This window comes from Miscanthus floridulus, unplaced genomic scaffold (genome assembly GCF_019320115.1).
Source record: "Miscanthus floridulus cultivar M001 unplaced genomic scaffold, ASM1932011v1 fs_70_1_2, whole genome shotgun sequence".
Classification (NCBI taxonomy): Eukaryota; Viridiplantae; Streptophyta; class Magnoliopsida; order Poales; family Poaceae; genus Miscanthus; species Miscanthus floridulus.
Window position 1 is genome coordinate 1 of NW_027097145.1, and position 25058 is coordinate 25058.

The 25058-nt window shown below is 46.1% G+C and overlaps 2 protein-coding genes across 2 annotated transcripts; both read right to left on the minus strand.

The window, feature by feature from the left end:
• Positions 1–8: 8 nt before the first annotated feature.
• On the minus strand, positions 9–12568 carry LOC136532785 (telomerase reverse transcriptase-like; the record flags this gene model as incomplete). The annotated part of the gene is made up of 9 exons (XM_066525375.1): positions 12190–12568; positions 11962–12042; positions 11307–11372; positions 11060–11224; positions 10265–10876; positions 9223–9349; positions 7197–7326; positions 1180–1279; positions 9–527 (listed from the first exon to the last, which is right to left on the minus strand). Coding segments are annotated over exons 1-9 (2136 nt in total), but the record flags the coding sequence as incomplete, so codon positions are not given.
• Positions 12569–18517: 5949 nt separating this feature from the next.
• Positions 18518–20946, minus strand: LOC136532783 (wax ester synthase/diacylglycerol acyltransferase 5-like). The gene is made up of 6 exons (XM_066525374.1): positions 20776–20946; positions 20047–20676; positions 19735–19881; positions 19414–19629; positions 18865–19002; positions 18518–18685 (listed from the first exon to the last, which is right to left on the minus strand). The coding sequence occupies exons 1-6, from the start codon at positions 20893–20895 to the stop codon at positions 18518–18520; spliced, it is 1419 nt and encodes a 472-aa protein (XP_066381471.1). The 5' UTR covers positions 20896–20946.
• Between the last annotated feature and the right edge of the window lie 4112 nt (positions 20947–25058).

The following is a 25058-nucleotide window of genomic DNA, read 5'->3' on the forward strand; positions in this document are numbered from 1 at the left end:
GTTAAGTCTCTCCAAACTGTCTTTGGATAATAGAAAACATCATATCGCCTTGATTCCCTTTCTGTAACATAAAAGTATGCCTTGACTAACGGTATCACAATATCAGAAAACATCCAACTAATCCAACAATGTAGAAGATTCTGAAGTTTCTCCTCGTAAGATCCATTTGATAACCAAATTTCTTTCTCCATTAGAGCAGAGCAAAAGCAATCAGATAATCCAATATTTGATATCCAAGAATAATGTGATACTTTCAGCTCACCAATACAATCGCTCAAGCAAAATTTTTCAAACCTGCGCAACTTTATAAACTTCCAAATGTTTATCCTTAAAGATCTCTTGCCGCAAGAATTTCCTAGCAACGGCTCAGGTACAATTCGTCTCAACACTGCCCAGATGAAGGAAACTACTTGTTGATGTGTACTGTAAGCCTCCAACTGAACATAAGCTTGATCATAGTATGCCGATTTTCCTCCAATTAAAAAATGCGCCTTGCCATTATGATTCTTGGCAACATCAGCTGCAGGCTGTTAGGAATATTACTTCAATCATTTAGTTTGTCATTATACATGTTTATTATCAATTTTGACCAACATATATGCATGTGTCAAATACTATAGCAACTCAAGGCAGAACACTGCACACTAGGTTGAACAATTTGCTTTTGTTTGTTAAGCAACATAACAGTTGAGAACTAATTTCCGATGCTACAACAACCAACATGCCCTTTCATATTTGTATTGGATAGCCATGATTTTTGTAAGAGTCAGAAATTTAAGAAAACCTACAATTTAGTCTGACACATTCTTTCGCGATCTGTAATCCTATATATAAAGTTCAGATGACAACAGATTTTTGATAAGGCAAAGAACTTTAGGATGGTAAGTGTTGCAACGAAAACAAATCTTATGGGCAAGGGAAATAATAGATTGATTATTGAGGGTGATGGATTACACATATATAGGCAAGGAAGACCTAGGGTTTGGCTTATGGAAACAGAACCAATCGACAGTAATCGTTGCCTATAATATCTCAATGATATCTATCCTAATCATGTGCAAGCACAGGGCCCAAGGAAGGCTGGGAAGTGCAGCCCAATGGGCCTGCACACCCTGCTGTCTAACAAGTGCTTCTTACATAGTTGTAAACAGTTCAATATGTTCATCTGTTCATATGTACCTTGGAATTGACAGAACAATGCTTCAGAAGTAGTTTCTTATACTGGCAGCGCTTAGAATTTCTGATGAGCTTATTCATTAGTTTAGGCAGCGAAAGGCACCTGACAACAAAAACCTTAGAAATTTACATTGATAAAGTCAATAAGAAAAAACAATAGACAGAGTGATGAGTAAACATGGATGTGTAGCCTGTAAACATATGATCCTTAATTGGGAGAGAGAAGGATGAGTAAACATGGATGTATAGCCTGTAAACACCAGTAAAATCCGTGGGTCCCTCGCTGCCCTGCACAGGTAAGCAGTAAGCTTACCAGTGCACACACTCACTCACTATGGCTAGAGGTAGAAGAAGGGGTGAACACAGCACATACACACATAGCACAAGCACCAGCGTTGGCCAGGCTCTGCCCTTTGGTTTGTGGCAACTGAACTACCTTTTTTCATTGCATAGTGGTAGAGTATATACAACTCATGTACCAACTGTAAGGTACACATGAGCATGGCTGAGTACAACCCCAACTACTCCTAGTACTAGCAGTACAATTCTTACCTCAGCCCACTACCAAGACATGACTGATGTATTAGCTACCAACTAATGTACCAATGGTGGCCTATTGCCCTACTGCTACATCAACTAGGACAGCAGAGAATGACCTATTGCCAAATCTGCTGTACAGCAAACAAAGAGAGAGAGATCAGTGGCAGATTATGTCTTACAATTCTTCCCTTAATCCTGCTGCTAACCCAAAGCCTTGACCTCATCCATGCCAATCATCTTCCTCAGCTCCATGAACCGTAGGCGCCCGAGCGACTTGGTGAGGATGTCAGCGAGCTGTCTGACGGTCTCGACAAACTCGATGACGATCTGTCCTCCATCAACGCAGTCCCGGAGAAAGTGGAACTTGATGTCGATGTGTTTGCTCCGGTCGTGGAGGACAGGATTCTTGGCGAGAGCGATGGCGGGCTGATTGTCAACCATCAGAGCTGGTGGGTGAGCTTCCTCGCCGGTCAGCTCACCCAGCAGCCGGCGCAACCAGACAGCCTGGCACGCCGCCGTGGCCGCTACGACGTACTCCGCCTCACACGTCGACAACGCCACAATCTTCTGCTTCAGCGATTGCCAGGCGATGAGGGCTGCTCCAAGGAAGACAAACACACCAGAGGCGCTCCATCGCCCGTCAATGTCGCCTGACATGTCTGCGTCGCTGAAAACAGTGAGCTCTAGCTCACCTTCCTTTGCCTTGGAGGGTGCCTCACTGAAGACCGTGAGTCGCAGCCCACCATTGCCACCACTCTTGGGGAAGATGATCGCTTGATCGAGCGTCCCCTTGACGTAGCGCACAACCTTTTCACCGTCGTCCAGTGATCCTCACGCGGTTCCTCCATGAACCGACCAACATGCCCGACCGCGAACGCGATGTTCGGCCGAGTATGCGTGAGGTACCGCAGCCCGCCAACGATGCTCCGGTAGCGTATCGCGTCCACCTTCGTCGCCGTGCTGTGCTTGGACAGCTTTAGCCGCTCCTCCATTGGAGTTGCGCACGGCTTGCACTCCGCTATGCCGCTGCGCTCCAGCAGCTTCTCCGCATAGGCGCGCTGGCCCAGGGAGATGCTCTCCTTCCCTTGCCTCACCTCATTGACGAGGTAGTAGGAGAGCGCGCCGAGACTGCTCATCTTGAACTGAGCCGCCATCTCGCGCTTGAATGCTTCAATGTCTTCCACTCACGCTCCCGTGACGATCAGATCGTCCACATACACGCCGACGACGAGCTCCTCCTTCCCCCGTCGTCGTGTGTCGAGCGCGTGCTCTGTGGCGCAGCGAGTGAACTCAAGCTCGCCCAAACTGGCGTCGAGCTTGGCATTCCACGCCCTTGGAGCTTGCCGAAGCCCGTAGAGCGCCTTGCGCAGCTTGAGCACCTTGTGCTCAGCGCCCTTGACGACGAAGCCCGGAGCTTGCTTGACGAAGACCGTCTCCGCGAGCTCGCCGTTTAGGAACGCAGACTTGACGTCGAGGTGGTGGACATGCCAATCCTTCGCTGCTGCCATGGCCAACAACAAGCGAACGAACTCCATGCGCGCCACCGGAGCGAAGACTTCCTCGAAGTCGATGCCTTCATGCTAGACGAAGCCGCAGGCGACGAGCCGAGCCTTGTACTTGACAATGGCGCCGCGCTCGTCCCGCTTCACCTTGTAGACCCACTTCAACCCGATCGGCCTACAGCCCATGTCCCATTGTCCTCGATCGCCCTCATCTCCTCCAACATCGCCCGGCGCCAATTGACGTCACGTTCAGCCACTGTGAACGCCGGCGGCTCCTCTGCACTGACAAGGAGTAGCTCTAGGTCATCCAGAAGCCGGCTAGCCATCCCAGGAGCTCCCCCTTCGCTGACAATGTTGTCCACCTGCCTAAACCGAACCTCCTCGCCGTCATGGAAAGCATCCACGAACTCGTCGATGTCGGTGGGTGGTGGTGCGAACTCCAGTGGGGGGGTCCCTGTGCTGCCATCGCAGGGGACTGTGGTGGAGGTGAATGAGCCGCTGCTGGTGGAGACTGCTCTCTAGCAGCAGCCTGCTCTCCAGTAGCAGCCTGCTCTCGAGCGCCATCATCTCCTCCTCCTTGGATCACCAGGTGCTCGACGGCAAATGTGCTGCTGAAACCAGCAGCTTCCCCGGCACCTTGATCCTCCCAATCCCAAGCAGCCATCTCGTCAAACACTACATCCCTAGAGACCACCACCTTGCCTCACTTGGGATCATAGAGCCGATAGGCCTTGCTGCCCTCCTCATAGCCCAACAGCACCATGGGCGTGCTTCTGTCCTCCAGCTTGCCAAAGTGGGGCTTTGTGTTCTTGACATGGCCAACGCAGCCAAATGTCCTGAGGAAGGACACATTCGGTACGTCCATGCCAAGCCTCGAATGGCCTCTAGCCCTTCAGGGCCTTGGTGAGCGCACGGTTGAGGATGAACACCGCCGTGGTCACCGCCTCTCCCCAGAACTCCGCCGGCATCTTCTTAGCCTTCATCATCGACCTCGCCATGCCGACCACCGTCTAGTTGAGCCTCTCCACCACGCCATTCTGCTGCGGCGTGCACGGCGCGGTGTGGTGGCGCACCACACCTTGATCCACGCAGTACGCTGCAAACTCTACAGAGGTGAATTCGCTGCCGCGATCAGTCCGCAGCACGCGCAGCTTCTTGTCGCTCTCCGCCTCCGCGCGCGTCTTGAACTTCTTGACCGTCTCCGTTGCCTCGGTCTTGCTGGTCAGAAGTTGCAGCCACATGAAACGGCTGCAGTCATCCACCAACAAGATGAAGTACTTGCGGCCTCCATGCGTCGCCGGCGTGATCGGCCCACAGAGATCACCATGGACCAGCTCGAGGGCCCCCGCCGCGCGATACTTCGCCGACTTCGGGAACGGCAACCTCCTTTGCTTCCCAGCCAAGCAGCTGTCACACAGCTCGCCGGCGTGCTAGATGTGAGGCAGCCTAGTCACCATCTTCTCCAGTCGACCAAGAGCGTCGAAGCTGAGATGGCCATACCAGACGTGCCAAAGCCACGGCTACTCCGTGCGCCGTGCAACCAAGCAGATGGGCTGCACCACCTTCAAGTCGAGCAGGTACAGCCGATTTCGGGATCTCTTCACCTTGGCGAGAAGGCGCTGCTCCCGGTCCCTGATCCTGAGGATGCCATCCTTGATCAGCACCTCACTGCCGCGCTCGTCCAGCTACCCGATGCTGATGATGCTCAAGCGCAGCTGGGGATGTAGTAGACGTCCGTCAGCGCGCGGTGCTCGCCGTTCTGGCACCAGAAAATGATGGTGCCGCGCCCTCGGATCGCCACCCTTGAGCCGTCACTAAACCTCACTATCCCGGTCACGTTGCCGTCGAGCTCAGAGAAGGCCGCCTTGGAACCCGTCATGTGGTTGCTGGCGCCGGAGTCCAGACACCACCGCTGCTCCTGCTCGCCGCCCACACATTCGAAGTGGACTTGGGCGCGTGGCTCGTCGAGGTTGAGCCTTCCCGTGCTCCTGTACCGCCATCACCTCTCCCTTCTCCTTGGCCTCAACGTCGTGCAGTGCACAGAACGTCGCCATCAGGAGAGTGGCCTCATCGTCATCATCAGCCTGCGCCAAATGAGCCTTGGCCTTCTTCTGCTACTTGCGATTTGGGCACTCCTTTGCCCAATGGCCTGTCTTCCCGCAGCGCCGGCAGGCGTCGGGGTCGATATTCTTCTTCTCTGAAGAAGCCTTGCCGCGGCGCTTGCCGTCGCCACCGCGGCTGGAGGAGGCTTCCCCGGACTTCTTCTCCTTCATCCGGGCAGCCCACTCTGTCAGCAGCAGCTTGCCGCTGTCCGTCGTTGCTGTGGCCTGCTTCATGCGCTCATCCACCGCCCGTAGACCGCCGGTCACATCCTCAATGGTGAGGGTGGAGGGGTCTAGCATCGTCTCTATGGAGAGAGCGATCTGGATGTACTTCACCGGCACGGAGTGGTGGTACTTGGAGACCGTCTCTTCTTCGTCAATGGTGACGCCGTGGCTCCCCAGCTTGCTGATGAGCGACTGCAGGCGGAGGGAGAAGTCCTCCACCGACTCACCATCCTTGATCTTGAGATTGGCGTACTCCTGCTTCAGCAGCTGAGCCGTCGCCTTCTTTGCGCGATCGGAGCCGACGCGCATCGCTGCAATGGCCTTCAACGCCTCCTTAGCAGTCTTCTTCGCCCCCAACGGCTCCCGGTACTCCGCAGGAACAGCAGCGAGGATGGCCTCCAGCGCTGACATGTCATCTTCTTCCACGTCGGTGCCCTTGTCGATGGCGTTCCAGAGCCGTCAGGCTCTGAGCTTGACCTTCATGGTCACCGCCCACTCGCCATGGTGCGAGTCAGCTGTGGCCAAGTAGTGCCGCCGACCTCCCGCACCGTGCGCACGACGACCTCCTGTCGTGGCTGGGCCGCCCTAGTAGCATTGCCGCCTCCCGCTACTCCGCTGTTGTTGCCCATCTCCGAGCCAGGTGCCATCACCGACGGTTAGTCCGACGACGCAGTTGTACGACTCCGATACCACTTGTGGGTCCCTCGCTGCCCTGCACAGGTAAGCAGTAAGCTTACCAGTGCACACACTCACTCACTATGGCTAGAGGTAGAAGAGGTGAGCACAGCACAAGCACCAACGTTGGCCAGGTTCTACTCTTTGGTTTGTGGCAATTGAACTACCTTTTTTCATTGCATAGTGGTAGAGTATATACAACTCATGTACCAACTATAAGGTACACATGAGGATGGCTGAGTACAGCCCCAACTACTCCTAGTACTAGCAGTACAATTCCTACCTCAGCCCACTACTAAGACATGGCTGATGTAGTGGTGGCCTATTGCCCTACTGCTACAGCAACTAGGACAGCAGAGAATGACTTATTGCCAAATCTACTGTGCTGCAAACAAAGAGAGAGAGATCAGCAGCAGATTATGTCTTACAGCTTCTAGAGTTCTAGTAGGTATGTGAACATGTGTTATTAGAAAAAAGTTGAAGCTTGAAAACATAAGTGGAAAAAACTATTGATTTATGCATTCCACCAATGGCTGTATCAGCATCTAGAATGTGATGTTTTAATCACCTGGCAGTAATTACACATACATACATTTAGATCTGAAGGTTCAGCAAAAAAATTTACTGCCTTCAAAGGATATTTTAAGTTATATCTGCTTTTGATAGAAAAAGACTATAGCAATCAAAATGATGAAACAAACGTTACCCTGCAGTCATCATCTGTTTTCATGATCTGGATCAGTACTCAACCTACATTACATGTCCATAGAGCGGCATATGGTGATGAGTGTAATCCATTATGGACCTTGTACTGGACCCACCTTTGCCAATCACATGGAAATGTTCCATTGAATGGATTTTTGCTTAACGATGAAATATCCATGTTTAGTCTAAAGCTTGTTTATGTTAAATTTTAGAAAGCTTCTTCACTCAATAAACCTTACTAACAATATACTCGGTTACATATTTGACTCACGAGGAATTCGAATTTGTTGTAGTAGACAAATGGCAGTCGCATTTCAATAACTTTGCGCAGCATCCCTTGATTCCAAATATATGTATTATAAGAGATAATGCATCTGGTCTTTTCCTTTTGTTTAATATGTCTAACAGCATTAAGGAAAACTAACATAAAATACTGTATGAAAAATCATAAAAGCAGCTATTGCCAGAAAGTTAATTGGTGGAAGTAAAAAAAATTATTATTGTAACATGATTAGTGCTTCTATACTCCTAGAGGTATTGCACAAATCCTAAATCTACATTGCAAGAATCAGCGAATTGGGCAGAAGAAAATCATATACCGAACAAACACAAACAAAAATTCATATACCCCTCACAAGCTCTAAGATAAAACCTCAATCCTTGGCAGAACCATCCCCAGAGCATTGCCACTAAGAGTGCAGAAAGGTGCCGAATGCCAGAAGCCCACGACATGATCACATATAACTCTGAAAGCATTTACAGGGTGACCTGGCCGGCTGGCACCACAACTGGGTGTCCAACAACTGCATTACTCGTGTTCTATCTTTACACGCTTTAAGATTGAGTAAGGAAACTACACTTATCACAAAACTGTACTCCCTCCGTACTCAAAAATGAAGTCATTTTGGACAAGGTTTGGGTCAAACATTGGGAATATAAATCATGAATAACTTTTAAGTTGTTGAGTTTGGAAATGTAAAAACCATACGAATAGATTTGTCTTGAAAAATACTTTCATAAAAATATACATATATCACTTTTCGATAAATATTTTTTATAAAAATAAGAAGTCAAAGTTATACTTTGGAGACCGTGTCGCTGTCCAAAACGACTTTATTTTTTAGTATGGAGGGAGCACTTTTTTTAACCCATATCACAATGCTACAAATGTTCCATTATCATAACTCATAAGAGTACACTTTTGTTAGAAGCCTACTTTAGTTTGGACATTAGCTAGGAATTCAGGTAATATGTAAGATACAGGAGCTTCTCACCATTATGATGCGATCACATACCTTAGCTCTTGAGTTTGCCTAACATTTCTGCCCAAGTTGTTATAAGTTACAACACCTTGTTTCCTGAAATTGAATCACTGGTGTCGCTTCGTATTTAACTCTATGTGTTGCTAAAACCTATCTAAACTAATACTACCTGCAAGGCTGCAACTAATGTGCACATGAGCCAGGTATTTTTTTATCCTTGACCAAATTTATTTTGCAGCAAGAGTGCTTGTGTGCTTACAGTGTCACTTTATTTTTTTCGATCCATGCACTGTTTTGTTTATCTAGCAATTGAAGGGAACAAGGAGTGTTTTGCGCTTGCTCAAACTAGAAATATGGGCTCTGGTTATTAAGCTTGCATTCAAGCAAATGTGATAATTAAAAGACTTCTGCTGATATGCATCAAGTTTTTGTAATTCTGTGAAACCGTTAAAACTTCGGCCATATGAAATTTGACCATATGTGTAGTTACAAAAAAATTGCTCTTTCAATCCATTACCTGGATTAACTTCTTTTCAGTACGAAAGGCATTATAGATATTAAATAGAAAAGGAATTCGCAGCTACAATGTTTATTGAGTTGTCTTTCACTCTGAATGTCAGAATTCACACAACTATGTGGTCAAAGTTGTAGTTATGTGGTCACAAAAATCTAGTTTGTGAATGTCTCATCTATGTACAAAGCAAAGCAATAGCTCTAATGAATGTGTAACTATGTTTGGAGCTATAAGGATTATAATCCAAGGTGGTACTAAACCACCAGACACCAATACAAGTATACAACCTGGGCCATGTGGGCCAACAACACCAATGCTAACTGGGATATTACAGAATGCAACCTAAAAAGTAGTGGAACCATATCACAGATTCTCCTTGCCTCGTGCTCCAACATCCCATCCGTTTTGTATGAGTAACTTGGCTTTTTTTCATTTTAAAGCTATTCAAATGATTACCAGCAAAGAGACCCTATCAACATACGCTACATGTGTAAGCCAGCGCATAAAGTAGATAAGGATACGGTTGCCATGGAAGACGTTATAGGAAGTCCTTCTGCTGTAGAAGATAGCATGTCTTGATATAAGCAAATCTACTGATACACATTTGGAAGAATTCAACATTAAGCAATTGAAGCAGATGGGACCATTCTGTAAGTCAAAGATATAACACAAACATTAGTTGTTTTATTGATTCATGATATCATGAATAAGACATTAAATTGCTCAGTTCTCTTAATTTTCAAGAATACTCAAAGCAAAGATGCAACACTGAAAAAACTGATATGGACAAGCAATATATGCAAAAAGAATTAGTTGCAGAAATACTGTACGCATTCACCAAAAGATTGAATGGTGATTTGTATGCTGCAAGCTACCAACCAAAGAACCAAAACATGTATGTGTTAGAATGTGGCCAACCAAACTGTATTACAAGGCCCAAAGGGCTAGATGTACAGGTGTATACACATGTATAAAACCCCTCCAAGTAGAGGGAAAATACAATACATATACATCTAACAGTATGAACGTTAACAGTTATTCATTTGTGGATTCTAAGAAAACATAGCAACCACCATGTGCTGAGGAAGGTGGCTACAGAAAAACAGGAAACAGATACATAGTGCTCCCTAGAATATGATTCCATATCCTCAGGTAAAGTAAAAGGTAGAAGTAAAACCAGGAAACAAGTATGTACTGCTTCGTAGAATATGTTGCCGTATCCTCAGGTTAGTGTAAAAGGTACAAATAAACGGATCCAATCATCCAAATAGGAAAAATTAACATAAGTAATCCCCAATTTGTGGATGAGTAACTCAAACACTCAAGCAAGATATGTTTTTGGGACACGGTTTAAACGTGCTAGTCACAAGGCATGGGCCTGTTTCTTGCATACTCTTGTAGTCTTGTTCACTCCCACATGACAACCAAGTATGCATCAAGCTAATACTTCAAATAAAAAACATAGTCATTTGTACATAAACAAACTAGGTTGTAGAAATAATTGTCAAAGATCTAATTGTTGAATGAAATAATAATTTATGACGAGATTGGGAAATTACTGACATTGAGATGCATGAAATTGGGAAGTCCAACTTGCGGGAATGTAGATTGAATTCTTGATTTACTGTTACACTGGGAAGGTCCAATATCAAACACAGAACTTGGTGACTTTTCATAGGACAATACACCATATGGCTCTTTAGTATGTGAATGAGTCACATCACTGCTCATTGCTAAAGAATCATTATATACCGTTGGTTCCAAAAACTGCACTTTATCATTCACTGCAGCACACAAGTTCTCCAATAAAACATCATGGACACCAAATCGACTGATGTTTATTTTACTCCACCCAGTTGACAACCTGTCCTCAGAACAAATCTGCTTCTGTTTGTTGTGGCGTTGCCAACTGTACAGCCTTTTTCTTTTCCTAGGATTCTGATTATCTAAACTAGAACACTTCATTGATCCATTAGTCAAAGGAAGTTCTGAGTGATTGCATCCTTCAATTAAACAATTGGGTTCTCTAAATTTTGCAGAACCATAACTTCCAGAGCTTTTTGGATTATCAAATTTCCATGTACTGGTATCTGGAGAAGAGAATGCAACTTTTGAATTATTGACACGGCCTCCAGATATGTTTTGTGACATCTTTGGGTTATGGCACAGATAGCACTGAGGTCAGAAAGACAAGGAATCAGCTAAAATAACAATAACAGTCCAAGGACTTTACAAGAGAAACATAGGATTTCCTACAACAAAGTCAGAGCTACTGAGGCATAAATTCATTAATTTATTTTGGAAGTGTTACAAAAGATTTGAATGGGCTCTTTAGAACAGCTCAACATAATTTCTTACCAAGTATTTTCCTTTCGTGGATTGGGGTTGTTGATTTTTTGACATACTCGCAAACATAGGCTTTTGATTGAGTGGGAGGCCAGTTACTTGAAAAAAACCGTTCTTCTTAACAGGCAAAAATATTGATGAATGCCTTAGAATATAGCACATGAGTAAATCCCCAATCTGAAAACAACAATTGATGTCAAGAAAATGCAACGCAGACATCATTCATCATAAAAAACTTCCTTTATACTGAGTTACTGACCCTATGCAAGAGAATGTCCCAAGATGAAGAAGAAACAAGCTCACTAACACACGTAGTTTGGCCACCCTGGTATAAATAAGGATTTCAAGTAAATAAAAGGAGCAACAGATAGCAATACAGACATATCAAAGAGTCAGGTTAAGCGATAACAGTTAACTGAAGTAGAAAGAACTGATTTATGTTTATCTAAAACATTACCATGTGCACATGAACAATCTAATGAAGCATTGTTTTAGACAATGGAAGAATGTCTCTCGACATCTGCATCATGGCATGAACAAATAACTAATGAAACATAAATTTTGCCCTTCAAATATTCACGACCAGCTTGGATAAGCTTAAATAAAAGCCTGGTATCCAACTTTTATCTTGTTCTCATCTAACAACACTGAGCTGCCTTAGCATTTAGTGGTTTGTCAGGATTTACGGCCTGTCTTTAGCGCACCCTTTAAAGATGTCAGCGATATTCGGTAATGCAGACAGGTTTGGTTGCCTGGCTCATACTTATGTTAGTAGGCAAAATAAAAAGGAAAAGTTATGTAGTATTGCTACTCAGATGTATGTGTATGGATAAACATATGGAGAAGGCAATGGAAGACATAGATATTAATAGAACTGCGAGAGTCATTCTGTAGGATTTAGAAGCCATCAATACCGCACGGCAACCGCTGGAGAGGACGTTCGTTGTCGTCCACGCCCGGCCCGCCATCATCGACTTGATCATCTCCCGAACGAGCTAAACGTCGAGCAACATGCAGGCAGACAACCGGCAATCTCAAATACGGAGTAGGCAATAAGAACAATCGAGATCTATGCACGGTAGGCACAAAACAAGAAAGGCAAGAAAAAAGACGTGACGTGGAGAAGCGCAATCGCACGGAACCTTGGCCTGTGAGTGCCCGGCATTCCCTGGCGTGTACCGCGGCGGCGCGGGTGCGGACCCGGCCGGCGCGACGGCGCAGACAGCGCGGGTGATGAGGTTGCGGTACGCGACCGGGTCCCCATCGCGGAGGAGGTACCCCCAGCGGCGGCACGCGAGGCAACCGTCGCCTCCGCGCCCCCGGCAGGCGGCGGAGCAGGGTGTGTCCGCCGGCGGCGGCGGCGGCGGGAGGAGCGAAAGGACGGCGTGGCCGAGAGTGCGCGCGAGTGCGCCGTAGGCCTGCTGGAGCTCCCGGGGCACCCTCCCCCGAGCGCCACCGCGGCGGCGGCGGCGCGTCATCTTGGAACCTGAAAGGCGAGCGTCGCGGCGGAGAAAGCGTTTAGGTGCGGGAGGGAAAATGAAAGAGAGTTTTAAATGTGTACGATTAAAAAGATGATCCAATCTTATGTAACACTAAAAAGTTTGACACATCAAGGTGCTATAACACTTATTTTTTTTCTCCCAACCTATTCCGTTCATGTTCTGTCAGGTTTATAACGTTTGACAGCCCTAACACGTAGGCCTGGCCGGTGATGATATCCAAAATATCCTTGTCTCAACCATGTCCTTTCACCTCTTTTTCTTTGCCCAGTGAGGGCAATGTGTCAGTGATCCGGGCACCTTCTTCCTCCTCAATCTGTCACCCGAGCTGGATGCTGCCCGCATGTAGCTCGGAGACGAGGATCACGGCGTCGCTGTGGAGAAAGAGGGTGAAATGGCTGGTGAGGTTGAAAGGCCCCGTGAGCCACTTCCCCGCGGGCACGTACAGCATCGAGGTGGAGCGTTCGCATCGCCATTGCTCCTCTGTTGTGCAACTCTGCAGGGGTAGGGCTAGAGACGAGGAGCCACACGCGGCCGGAGCCCACTGCCCCTGCGCGCCGCACCGCCGCCAGATGTGCGCTCCCCGTCGGCCGCACACCCTGCCGCCGGCCGCGCACCCGCCGCCATGTTTTCCTTTTTTTTACCTGACGCATGGTGCCGCTGAACGCTGCAGCTCCCTTGCTTGTTTGCATAGAAAGAGATGCGGCTCGACCTTGCTTGCTTGCAACCGCTGCCGCTGAGATAAGTGCGGGTCGCTGCCTGAGCTGGGGCAGATAGACGAGTCCGGCTGCCGCGCACGGCCTCAGAGATGCGCGTGCCGCCGCCCGAGTTAGAGCAGAGCAGCAACAGTCGTTGCACACGACTACCCGAGCTACATCAGATGCCGCTGCCGCAGCAGCTGCCCACATGCTGCCGCCCGTGCGCCCCGCCGCCATCCGCGCGCCCCCCGCAGGCCGAGCACCATCTGGACCGCCGCGCCGCCGTGCGGAACCTCGCGCGCGCGCTGTCCACCCACCTCCGCAGCCCCTCCAGCCCCGGCCCGAACCTCGAGAGCTTACTCAGCCGCGCTTTCCATGCCGACTTCGAGCTGGACACCGACGCCAAGATGAGGTCTTGCTCGAGCCGCTGCTGCAGGCCTTCTTCCTTGGAGCCAAGGCCATGTGGGGCGTCCGCCTCCTGGCGCGCTCCGTGCACCTGCTGCTCCCTGTTGTGCGCGCGGAGCGAGGCGCGCGCTTCGACCCACAGGTTCATGGAGGATGCCGCAACTAGCCGGGCGGTGAGGCTGGAGCCGGCTAGCGTGGAGCTCATGCGCGGCGGGGGCGGTGCTCGCTTGCACCCGCGGTTGTTGGAGGATATGGGGGCGGAGGCACCCGAGCACACGCAGGTGGGGAATCGCGGAGATGGAGCTCGTATCGGCGTCTCCCCGACGGCCGGATATGGAGCTCGCGTCTGCACTTCGGCACAGCACCACGTTCAGACCCGAGGGCATCTGAGACTTTTTCCTGCATAGATCAACACCGTTACTAATCAAAGTGGACGGAATGGCTTTAAAGACAAAAAAAAAAAAAAAAAAAAAGGTAAAGTGTCGTGGTATATAGGCATATTCGAATTTTTTTGTTGCATGTAGGAAAACGTCATCTATTTTTAATGGTACAGGTAAAACTCTCGAAATCAAAGCCGCGCCCGACTCGACGACTCCCGGAGGGGGAATCCGGGGCGATGGGCGGGATTTTGAATGCAGCGGCGCCCGAACGGGAGGGAAAAATTGTTTTCAGCGGCGCCGCACGCAGCTACCGCGTAGACCGACGACGCGTGTCCTGCTGGCCCACCAGGCGAGATGGCTACTTGGCTAGCAGCGCCGGGTGACCGAGCCGAGAGTCTGTAGCTTGTTGGCCCGCCATCAGCAGCGTGCAGGTTCAGCCGAGGCGTCATCCTTTGGAGCCAGTTCCGTGGAAGTTCTGCACCAGGGATTCCAGCTCCTCGTCGACGCCACCTTCACAACTCACAAGCTCGCCTCCTCGCGTTGCTCGGCCCCGCCGCTCCGGTGGACAGTGGTGGTGCCCGGACGATGGGGCAGTTCACCTGCGCGGATTTAGTCCCTAACTTCCATGGAGCCGACTCGTACTGGAGCGGACCGCACGGCTCGGTCTGAACACGCGAGCCGCCACGGAACACCGAACGCGCAACAACTGGTGGGCCCAGCGGGACACGTGTCGCATAATATCGCCATGTCGCACGCGCTCCTTCGTGCAACGCCGCTGCGTATAAGGCCTCGTTTAGATGGAAAAAATTTGCAAAATGAGCACGGTAGTGGTTTCGTTGTTATTTGGTAAATAGTATCTAATCATAGTCTAATTAGGCTTAAAAGATTCGTCTCGTGGATTTCGTCTAAACTGTGTAATTAGTTTTATTTTTTATTTATATTTAATGCTTCATGCATGCGTCCAAAGATTCGATGTGACGGGGAATGTGAAAAATTTTGCAAAATTTTTTGCAAACTAAACTGGACCTAATTTTCCCGCTGGGGAGTGGTAAATTTTTCTTAACAATATGCTCTGAGCCTCTCCAGCAGTTTCAAATAAAACTATTCGTCCCCATAAAACTATCAAATAATTTGAAGAGATAGAGTTAATTTGTTACTCAACATTTCTCGATAGACTGTTTTTTTTGCTACAAAAATAGCTTCTCTTCTCCCCTCAAATAGAGGAGTTGCATCCCTTCCAATAAGTTGTTGTCCCAACTGCCACGGTTCTCCTCCCTCTCGCCTCTCTCTGCCTCCATTGCAGCCATGGCTTCGAACATGCTCAGGAGGTGGGCATCGACTAGCGCGCATGTTTACTTGGCTTATATGTCATACTTTTTTCAGCCAACGAACAATATTTTTCTCTCACAACAAATTAGCCAACAGTATTTTCAGCCATGACTTATTAGCGAAGCGAACAGGGCATAGGCCCATGCGGCGCTGCGCCTTGGCCTGCCACACTAGAGCCGGCCGAGGCCTGCACTCCTCGTCGTGCTCGACACCAGGGCGACAAGGTCAGAGGTTGAGGCTAGGGACAATCGTCATGTTCGCTTGAACTTATCAGCACGACTTATCAGTCATGTTACAATATTTTCTCTCATAACAAAACAACATCAACCGGCTAATCAGCTGCAAAAACCATTAGTCGGACAGCTTCAATGACGATAGGATGTCCTCTTGCTAGGTCGTGGCGACGGCTAAAGGATGTGCTCGCAAAGTCGTGGCGCGGGAGAAGATGAATTGAGGGGAGAGAAAAGAAAAGGGAAAAAAGAAAATAAATGTAATTAACATGTAGGTCCCACATATTGGCGGAGATTTTTAGTGATCTATTGTAGTATCTCTCCTAATAATTAAAAAATAATTTCAACGACCTCAATACTATTTTATTAGGGGAGTTGTATGGAGGAAATGCTCTTATTAGGAGTAAATACAACCGAGGAAACAATTTGTGACGTAGTCCCTCCTATATGAATAAATCAAATCCTAAATTGTCCTAAGTCAAACTTTTTAGATTAATTCATTAACTAATTATATATAAAAGAATATTAACATCTATGTCAAAAAAAAGTATATCATAAAAATATATTTTATATTGTACTCCATTCTTTTCTAAACTATAAGTTGTTTTGGCTTTTTAAAATTCATAAGTTTCACTATATCTAGACATATACCTATATGTAGATAAATATAAAAGCTATGTACCTAGAAAAAGCCAAAATGACTTGCGATTTAGAACACACGGAGTATCTAACTATATTAATTTTGTGTCATGAATATTGACCTTATTTTTTTATATAAAATTCGGTCATTTAAAAAAGTTTGACTTAAAATAAATTTAGAAGTTGATTTTGTTCGTAAATAGAGAGAGTAGTGTCAGTATCCTGTATATGAGGCCGAGCGCTAGCTCGGGCGTCTTCGCAGTGGGCGAATGGCCGAACGCAGGTTCCATCCTGGGATTGACCATGCAGTGTTTCCTCACCGGGGTTTTCCCCATGATAAAATTTGAGTGCAGCCTCTCAACACGTGGGGCCACGTAGCCTCGTTGTCTCTGGTGATCTCTCCAAAGACGTGTCTTTGTATCTGTGTATAATTGATTAATTGTAGGTCCGATTGTGTATAAGGTGTGTGAGTGTGTTGTGCGTGTGCATAGTGTAGGTGTGTGTCTATATACGAATAGATGATGTATTTGTATCCAGATGAGAGGTGTAAAAAAAAAAAACTATTTTGTATATGATAAAGGAACCCTCTATAGTCACTACAATGGTATATCAAAAGTTAAATATTTATCCAGTAGTATGTAAGGAATCATTTCTTCTTTAGGCCTAGGTGAAAGCAGATTCTTGCCTCATTTCAGATATTGTATATTGGTGTAATGTACCGGTAATTGTTCTAGTGAACAACAATATATATGACAAAATGCATTGGCCGCTATCTCACACGAGCCCGAGGCCTAATCAACGGCCAAATTGGGCGCAGCCTGCAAACTCGACGTCCCAGTCACCTCCTCGCGTGACCTCTAGCTGCCGCTTCGGCCCCGTTCGCTGGAAGGAATTTTGGAGAAATTTAGAGGAATCTGAATAAATTTGTGAGAGAAAAATACTGTTTCGAATAAAAAAAGAAGCAGATAAGCTGGATTTAAGGACACACGAACGGGGCCCAGGCTGCCACAGTTATTTGGGCTGTTCCGACTGAACCCATTGCTGCACTGCACGGGCTCCTAGCAGTTGTCGTTCCTCCTGTCTCTCTCATCTGTTGCTCTTGAACACTCAGAAAGAGAGACGAGGGAGACTTTTGTGGGGAGGCATGCCTTGGCGTGGCAGTGGCGGATGCTCGATGGTACTCTCGCCGCCTCGCACAAGTTTTTCTTTGGAGCTCGGTTTTTAGCGCGTTTGGATGCTTTCCCTGTCCAGTCTGGCCCGCATCCGGGATGCAGGCCTTGGCTAGCTGGTTAGGCTGCGGGCATGCAGGGATGCTAAAAAAAAAGGTTGTGGGCATGCAAGTAGTCAGTGTTTGGATGACTGCATCCTGGTAACATTTAGTATTTGTATGTTTAATCTTCATTGCATAGGCATTGCAATTGGATTAGTTTAAGGGTTGGTTTTAGAAGATGGTCCTTTTATTTTGTCATTCGGTTGGGCTGGAAGCTATATAATATTCTCTCTGCCTCTGAATGAATAGATTCCTGAAGTTGTCTTAAGTCAAACTTTTTAAAGTTTGATCTATTTGTAGAAAAAAAATCAAGATTTTATGATATCAAACTAGTATCATTAGATGTACCATATAATATATTTTCATAATTTACTAATTTTATATCATAGATGTTGTTATTCTTTTCTATAAAGTTAGTCAAACTTAAAAAAGTTTGACCGGCACAAATTATCGGAATGATTTTATTTAGGGACAGAGGGGGTATGTCAATGCTTATGACATTATTTTATCCTTGTTAAAGATTTTGTAGGCTTAGATGTCTAATTTGATGAGGAGATTCCGCTGAAATTTTCAATAATCTCGAAACTTAGCAGAAAATAGATGTTGTCTTGTAGCCTCCGGTTAGGTGTGTATAGCCGTCCTGTTACAAGTGCCATCAATTTTTAGTTTTTATGCTTACCACTTTTGTTGCATCTTTCGCGTAGTAGGATACATTGAACAAATGCAAAAAAAAAAAAAAAAAAACTAAGGAGAAAAGTGGTCTCTCAAAAACATTCATAAATTTGAAACTTTATTGATTAACTGCTTTGAGTTAGGAGTACCGTTTCGTTGAATGCATACATGGAACATACATCATTTTTTTTGGCAACATGGAATATACATCATTAACTCACACAAAGTAATTCGCGAGTAGTACTTCATTTTTACAGTATTTTTTTTACAGTATAAGTGTTGCAGACACATCTTGTATAGAACTCGAAATAGTTAGTGTAGTTGATAGATGTTGCCCTTCATTTTGAATCAACCTTTGACTTGTGCTTTAAACGTTGTTGATGCTGCATTTCTTAATCTTTCCAGGGATTCGGCAAAATCATCCAGGAGGTCGTGAGAATCTAGAAACTGTGCGTCATCCACAGCAAGTATAATCTTTATAGTATCCATGTAACTTTGCCAATGTATAGTCAGCGCCTGCATACATAGTAAAAATGCTATTATTATGCATTATATTACTACAATTTTCTGATTTATTAACGAAGGGTTTTGCAGGACAGAGACAATATTCACGTCTGTTGATCTCTAGTAAATCGTGCCTAATAATTTCTTGTCATATATATAGGTCCACATATATATTCAGAAAGACTTTTTACCGATGGATGCCCAAAGTTGCTTGGTGCAATGTAGGTAACTGGGTTCCCGTAGAACTCGATTCGTTCGGCAGGACCAATCAAGTTGGAGAACAGCACGGTGGTACTAGATATCATACGGTGGAAGAGACCAGTTGATACCTACAATTAATTGAATGCTCAAACGAATATAAACTATGCATGAGAAAAGTATATTGAATAACTGGTAATTAAAGTCTATCATAGTAGAAATATAGAATATATAATAATGCTAAGAAAGTACCACATGGGTATTGTTACATAATATGAGTAAAGTGAAGGAAGGAAAGATAAATAATTTTGACTAGTCATGTTCATAAATTTACACATAAATTTTCAACGCTTTTCCCAGCAATTAATTTCATTAAACTCTGGTCCATGCATTATGACGATGTATGCATGGGCCAGAGTTTAATTAATGAATTTACTAGGGAAGATAATGTATATATGTAACTTGTGGCTACTATATCATTGTAACCCAAGCAACACTATATAATTGGATTGGACGACAGGTAGGTGTAGGTTAATTACTACCTCGATGCCGAAAAGTTTGGTGACAGTTTCAGCAATCATGTGAGTGGCGATCGCTTCGAACGAATGTTTCTTCCTATCCACAGTCTTCTTTGCGTTGCGGACGTAGTCGAGAGGGTCATCGTGCCTCACAATCTCGAACGGGAGCACGATGTAGCCAAGCCTGTTTCCCCATTTCAAGTCATTGTGCTTACCAGACTCCATCATCTTAGCCAGTTCCTGCATGCATGCATGTGCAATTAATATATATACATACAGAAAGAAATTTAATTAATATTAATAACAATGACTAACACGTACAGTAGTACGTATATAGGTACTTACTTGTATGCCGGATGTTGGCCTTAGATTGACAAAAAGGACCGATCTAAAGCATGTGCTTCTGCTTGTGTCTTGCTCAGCACCTAGCTTCCGGAAGTGATACCGTGACAGAGCAGCAGACGTCACCCCCACTAGCACGTCATTTACCGTCTGTGCAGTGCGTCGATGTCAAGGCATAGGCAGGCATGGAAACAAACAGATCATGTCAAAACAACATGCATGCATGCACGTCGATCGTGTCTATACAGCTAGCAGTACGTAGAACGGTAGAAGAATAAAAATGCGCATGCATGGTGTGTTACGACGACTACTCACACAGCCGAGAGCCTGCTTGACGAGCTTGACGTCGTCGAGGCTGAGGGTGCGCATGACGAACCGCTTGCGCCTGAACTCGACGCCCTCGACGCCCGCGAACACGGTGGGCGGGTCGCGCACCAGCTGCAGCGCCATGGCGACGAAGCGCGCCACGTCCACCACGGTGTTCCACGCGAGCACGGCGCACGCCAGGACCCACGCGGCGAGCGCCAGGGCACCCGCCGACCACGCGGGCAGCGGCGGGGCGCCGTAGACGCGCCGGCCCTGCTTGCGCCGCGCACTGGGAGGAGGCGGCGGCTGCGCGGATGGCATGGCCGGCAGGGCCCTGGGGTCAGCAGCGCTCCGCGTGCACGCCAGGAGGAGCGACACCAGCGACGTGCCGTCGCCGAGCGCGTGGTGGATGCGGAGCGCCACGGCGCACGCCGCCTCGGAGGTCGGGAAGTCCAGCACGTGGACCTCCCACAGCGGCCGCGACTGGTCCATGGGGAGCGTCGACAGCGACGCCACGTAGTCCTCCAGAGCCTTGTCGGGGTCGGCCGTGATGGCGGCGCGGTCCAGGTCCGGGACGATGATGTGGTCGTCCAGGTTCACCGTCGTGCGGACCCACCGCGGCTCTGCCCCGTCCATCACCTGCATGCTCCAACGTGCATGCAAGTATTAGTTCTAATTCTAAAGTAACACCAACTTGTATATTGCAAAAGAAAAAAAAGGGAAGAAAAACGTATATACTCGGATGCTGCAGAAGCGGGGGTGGCGCGCGAGGGTGGCCCCGACGCCGGCGCGGGCAGGTTCCAAGTCGATGGGCTTGCCGAGGCCGAGGACAGCGACGATGTAGAAATCGTGGAACATGCGTGCTGTAGGGCTCAGAGGCTCCTCCGCCGCCTCGCCGCTTGCCGCAGCTCCGCACAAAGTGTCTATCGAAAGCGGCGGCGGCGGCGGCGGAGCCATGAGGGCCGGCGGCCGGCTATTGCACCAAACGCAATAAGCTAGCTGTATGTTAGTGTACTCGGGTGTGCGTGCAGTGTGTGTGCGTGGAGAGCAGCTGAGATCGGCGATCTTGTTTATATAGAGCAGTTGCAACATACTACGGACACGGTTACACGCATTGGATTAATTGGGGTCAAGAAGGAAGCATGCATCGGCGCGAGCTCAGGGACTCGGTGTAGTATACGTTAGTTTGCTTGGTCTGCATGCACAGAGCTTTTCCGTCGAAGGGGGATCGCCAATTCGCTACACGTTCCGGCCCCAGGGAGACTAATTAGCGAAAGTTCATTAGAATCGAATCAGGCGAACAAATTTCCGACACGCTGCTACTTCTTTTTTTGGAAAAAAAAATAATTCCACCCCTTCCACATATTTGGTTGGTGATAGCGCGTGTGGACACACTGGTCTCAACCACGGAACAATATGATTCTCTTTTGGCTGCAGTGACACCTGACGTAGCTAAGAAACAGTGAGACACTTATTTGAAATTGCTATAATTTCTGAACGGTGTATCCATTTTTAATTACATCTACGCCGGTGTGTTCTATATGACGAGACGAATAAAACTAGACCCCACTTGCATATGTTTTAAAGAATTTTATTATAGTGACAATTTATACGTACTAACTTAATCATAAAATATGAAGCACAACTTATGTAAAAAAATTATTAAACACAAAAGAACGAATTAACTTATAACTTATGCCAACAATTTGGAAACACAAAAAGTTATTAAACACAAAGGAATGCATTAACTTATAACTTATGCTAAAACTTGAAAACAAAAAAGTTATGAAAACACAACTTATGTACAAAAGTTATTAAACACAACTTATGTTCATAAGTTATTCTACAATTTATGTACATAAGTTATTCTATATAACTTGCCAACGCTGTCCAACAAAAGTTCTGATAAAAAACTCATGTTAATAAGTTCTGCTCTGCAAAATATTATATTGTAAAAGTTGTGATATATAAGTTGTGGTAATAATTGATGCATAAAAGTTATGTGTATAACTTAGTAATTTCCAAAAAAAGAAAAGTTATGTGTATAACCTGCTTGTATAACTTAGATATATAACTTGATGAATGACTTATATGTAAAGTTGGACGTATAAGTTATATTCAAGGACTTAGACGTATAAATTAATATTATAATATATTAGAAGAAATATCAAACTGTGTATAAAATAATTTGTATAAAAAATAAATAGGTAAAAGAAAAAATAGAAAATAAAAAAAAAAGATTGATGCACCTGCAGTTAGTAGTTGTCTAAAGAGACATGCGTACATGCATGCATGGTGGTTACAGTTTCTTTTGTTTATGACCAATTCACGCCATGCAATGCAGCCACAGTAGCACGGCGTACGGTGAAGACATGGGGCTGGTTCGGTTGGATCATTCGCTGGAACAGAAACTAGTGAATGACCGTGGGAATGGAATTGGGTTGCGGTCCCTCTCACGCGTCTGGATCTAAGCCGTCGCCGCCTCCTCCTCCGCCATCCACCCCCGCTGGTCCTCCTCCCTTTCCCTTTGGCATCTCGCCGGAGGCCGACGGGAGTGAGGATCCATCGTTTTCGTAAGTTTTTCTAGTGGATCAAGTCCTAGGATTAGGGTTTCTCTATGTTAAATTTGTTGGTGTTGAAGATTTATCTCCTCTCCTCTTCGGCGACGGTGAAGGGGAAGGATGGAATTGTATTCTCCATGGCGGCTCTGCTAAACATGAGGACGACAACTCCAGCGTCAGCAACTTCACCGGCTTGACGACATGGAGACCTTTCTTTCCGGACGGCAACATCAAGGTGAAGATGATGTCGTCGTCGTAGAATAATTTTCTCTTGTCTCTCCTCCGTTTTGTCATGGTTAGATCTGGCCACGATGAAGGACTAGGGAGAATAATTTTCAGATCAATCTTCCTCATTCTTCGGTGGTAGAAAGAAGAAGAAGGAAGATACCAGAAAGAAGAAGTTTCTCAACTCCGCCTATATAAAAGTTGGCCGTCGTTCGTTGGACATTTGTTCTCATGCCTTTTGCCGAGTGTTTGCCTGTGCGGTCATCCATACGGCAAAGCGTCGTACTGGTTTGGTTTTGAGATATGGAGCTATTCACAGCGTGGGTACAATATAGATGAAAATCAGTTTATGGATATTTATGTAATCTAGAGTGCTTATAACATGTTGATGTACCCTACTATTATCTAATATAATTCTTCTTTAGTCGAAATAAGAAGAAGAAGAAGGAGGAAGCATGCATCAGGTAGAGTAGTTGGCAAGCTGCACAACAATAATATCAACGGCATTTGATGCATGCGTGTTTGCTATCTCGCCCCAGAAACCACGCCATGCATCCTTTGAAATCAAAAAGAAAACGAAAAGAAACCACGCCACCAATGCAAACAAAAAGGTCCAAGTCCTTGTCATTAACTCATTCATGATCATGTTTGCTATAGCTTCGATCAATCATAACACGAGGGCCCGTTTGGATGCGTACTCTATATCTGGCAGTCTGGCTTCAAGAGTTCCAGTAGCTAGCAAGGGAACTTGCAAGAGAAACTGGGGTTTAGCTCAACTTTTTGCAAGGGAACAGAGGACTAAATAAAATCTGTCATTCATTCATTTTGGTGGTTATTAGGTTGCTTGCATGGTTACAGGCTGTATGAGTGGAATTGCTACAGGAGGTGCCTTCAATTTTACATGCTTGCATCCCATGTGCACATCTGTCTATTTGTCATGCCAAGGCTGGGACAGCTACAGACTTCTCTACCATTTCCTGATTTTCCCCCAGTTAATCATCTACATACAATTATTATGTGTGTGATACGTCCTGTCTCTGCAGTACCCCACTCCACCTCACTCCATTTTATTTCTAATTTTGAACAGAGCATAGTGGTCAGAGAATTGAAATCTGCCATGTCAAACCACCCAGTATGTGGCCCTACTGCAACGGCTATATACACACAACATTGGCCTTGTTTAGTTGGGTAAAATTTGAGAATTTGGCTACTGTAGTACTTTCGTTTTTATTTGACAATTAGTATCCAATCATGGACTAATTAGGCTCAAAACGTTCGTCTCGTGATTTTTAACCAAACTGTGCAATTAGTTTTTTTCCGTCTACATTTAATGCTCCATGCACAGATCGCAAAATTCGATGTGATGGCTACTGTAGCACTTTTTGGAAAAACTTTTTGGAACTAAACCAGGCCTAAGGAAACTGAAATTCACTGACATAGAGGAATGTAGGGTGGTATAAACAATTATTGTATACAATGCATCTACTTTCAACCATATGACATGGCTTTTAAAATCAGTCGCCTCTGTTCATTAAGCTATATCTCTCAGCCAAAGTACAGACAGCAGCATGCATGTCTAAAAGATTTTGTAAGCCAGTTCATTCAGAATTCAATGTGGCATTTCTTATGACAGCTGATGTTACATCATTGATCTAAACATATAGGAACTTTTGAAGAAAGGAAAGCCGGAAATACCCAATATATTGTTCCAACAGGATATTGGGTATTTCTTTGTTTATTCTGAATTCAATTAACGACAAGATTTAGTATCCTTTCGTGTAGTTTCATAACTCGTGAAATGCCGAGTAGGCACGAATTCCCCCAATTTGCGACCTACCATGCGATGGATTTGTTATATAAATAGGTATATGTTTTTTTCCATTATAAATCGCGATTGTATGGCCAACCACCGCGGGAAGCCACATCTCTTGTTCCTACACCATACAAAGAGTGCCACTGACACTATTGCACATCATCATCCCTCAAGCTTCTAGTAAAATGGACACAATCATCCCCGCGGAAGCAGCCACCCGATGGCTGTGGACATGGCCAGTTGCAACCACACGGGTGAACACAAATTGTAGCCAACCCAATAGATGGCAGTCCACTGAAGATCGCCCCAGGAGAAAGCTTGCTACATCACTGTCCACTTGCACCGTACACCACAACTAAAACCTTCCCTTCAACTTCATAGTTGGTAGTAGTCGTGCAGTGTTGCCACCAATAACGTAACCT

Coding starts and splice junctions, on each gene's coding strand:
- LOC136532783 (XM_066525374.1), bottom strand. CDS start 20,895: ATGTTCCACGATTTCTACATCGTCGCTGTCCTCGGCCTCGGCAAGCCC. Junction 20,677..20,775: donor CCCGCTTCTGCAGCATCCGA/GTATATACGTTT, acceptor TGGAGCATGCAG/GTGATGGACGGGGCAGAGCC. Junction 19,882..20,046: donor TCAAGCAGGCTCTCGGCTGT/GTGAGTAGTCGT, acceptor CGCACTGCACAG/ACGGTAAATGACGTGCTAGT.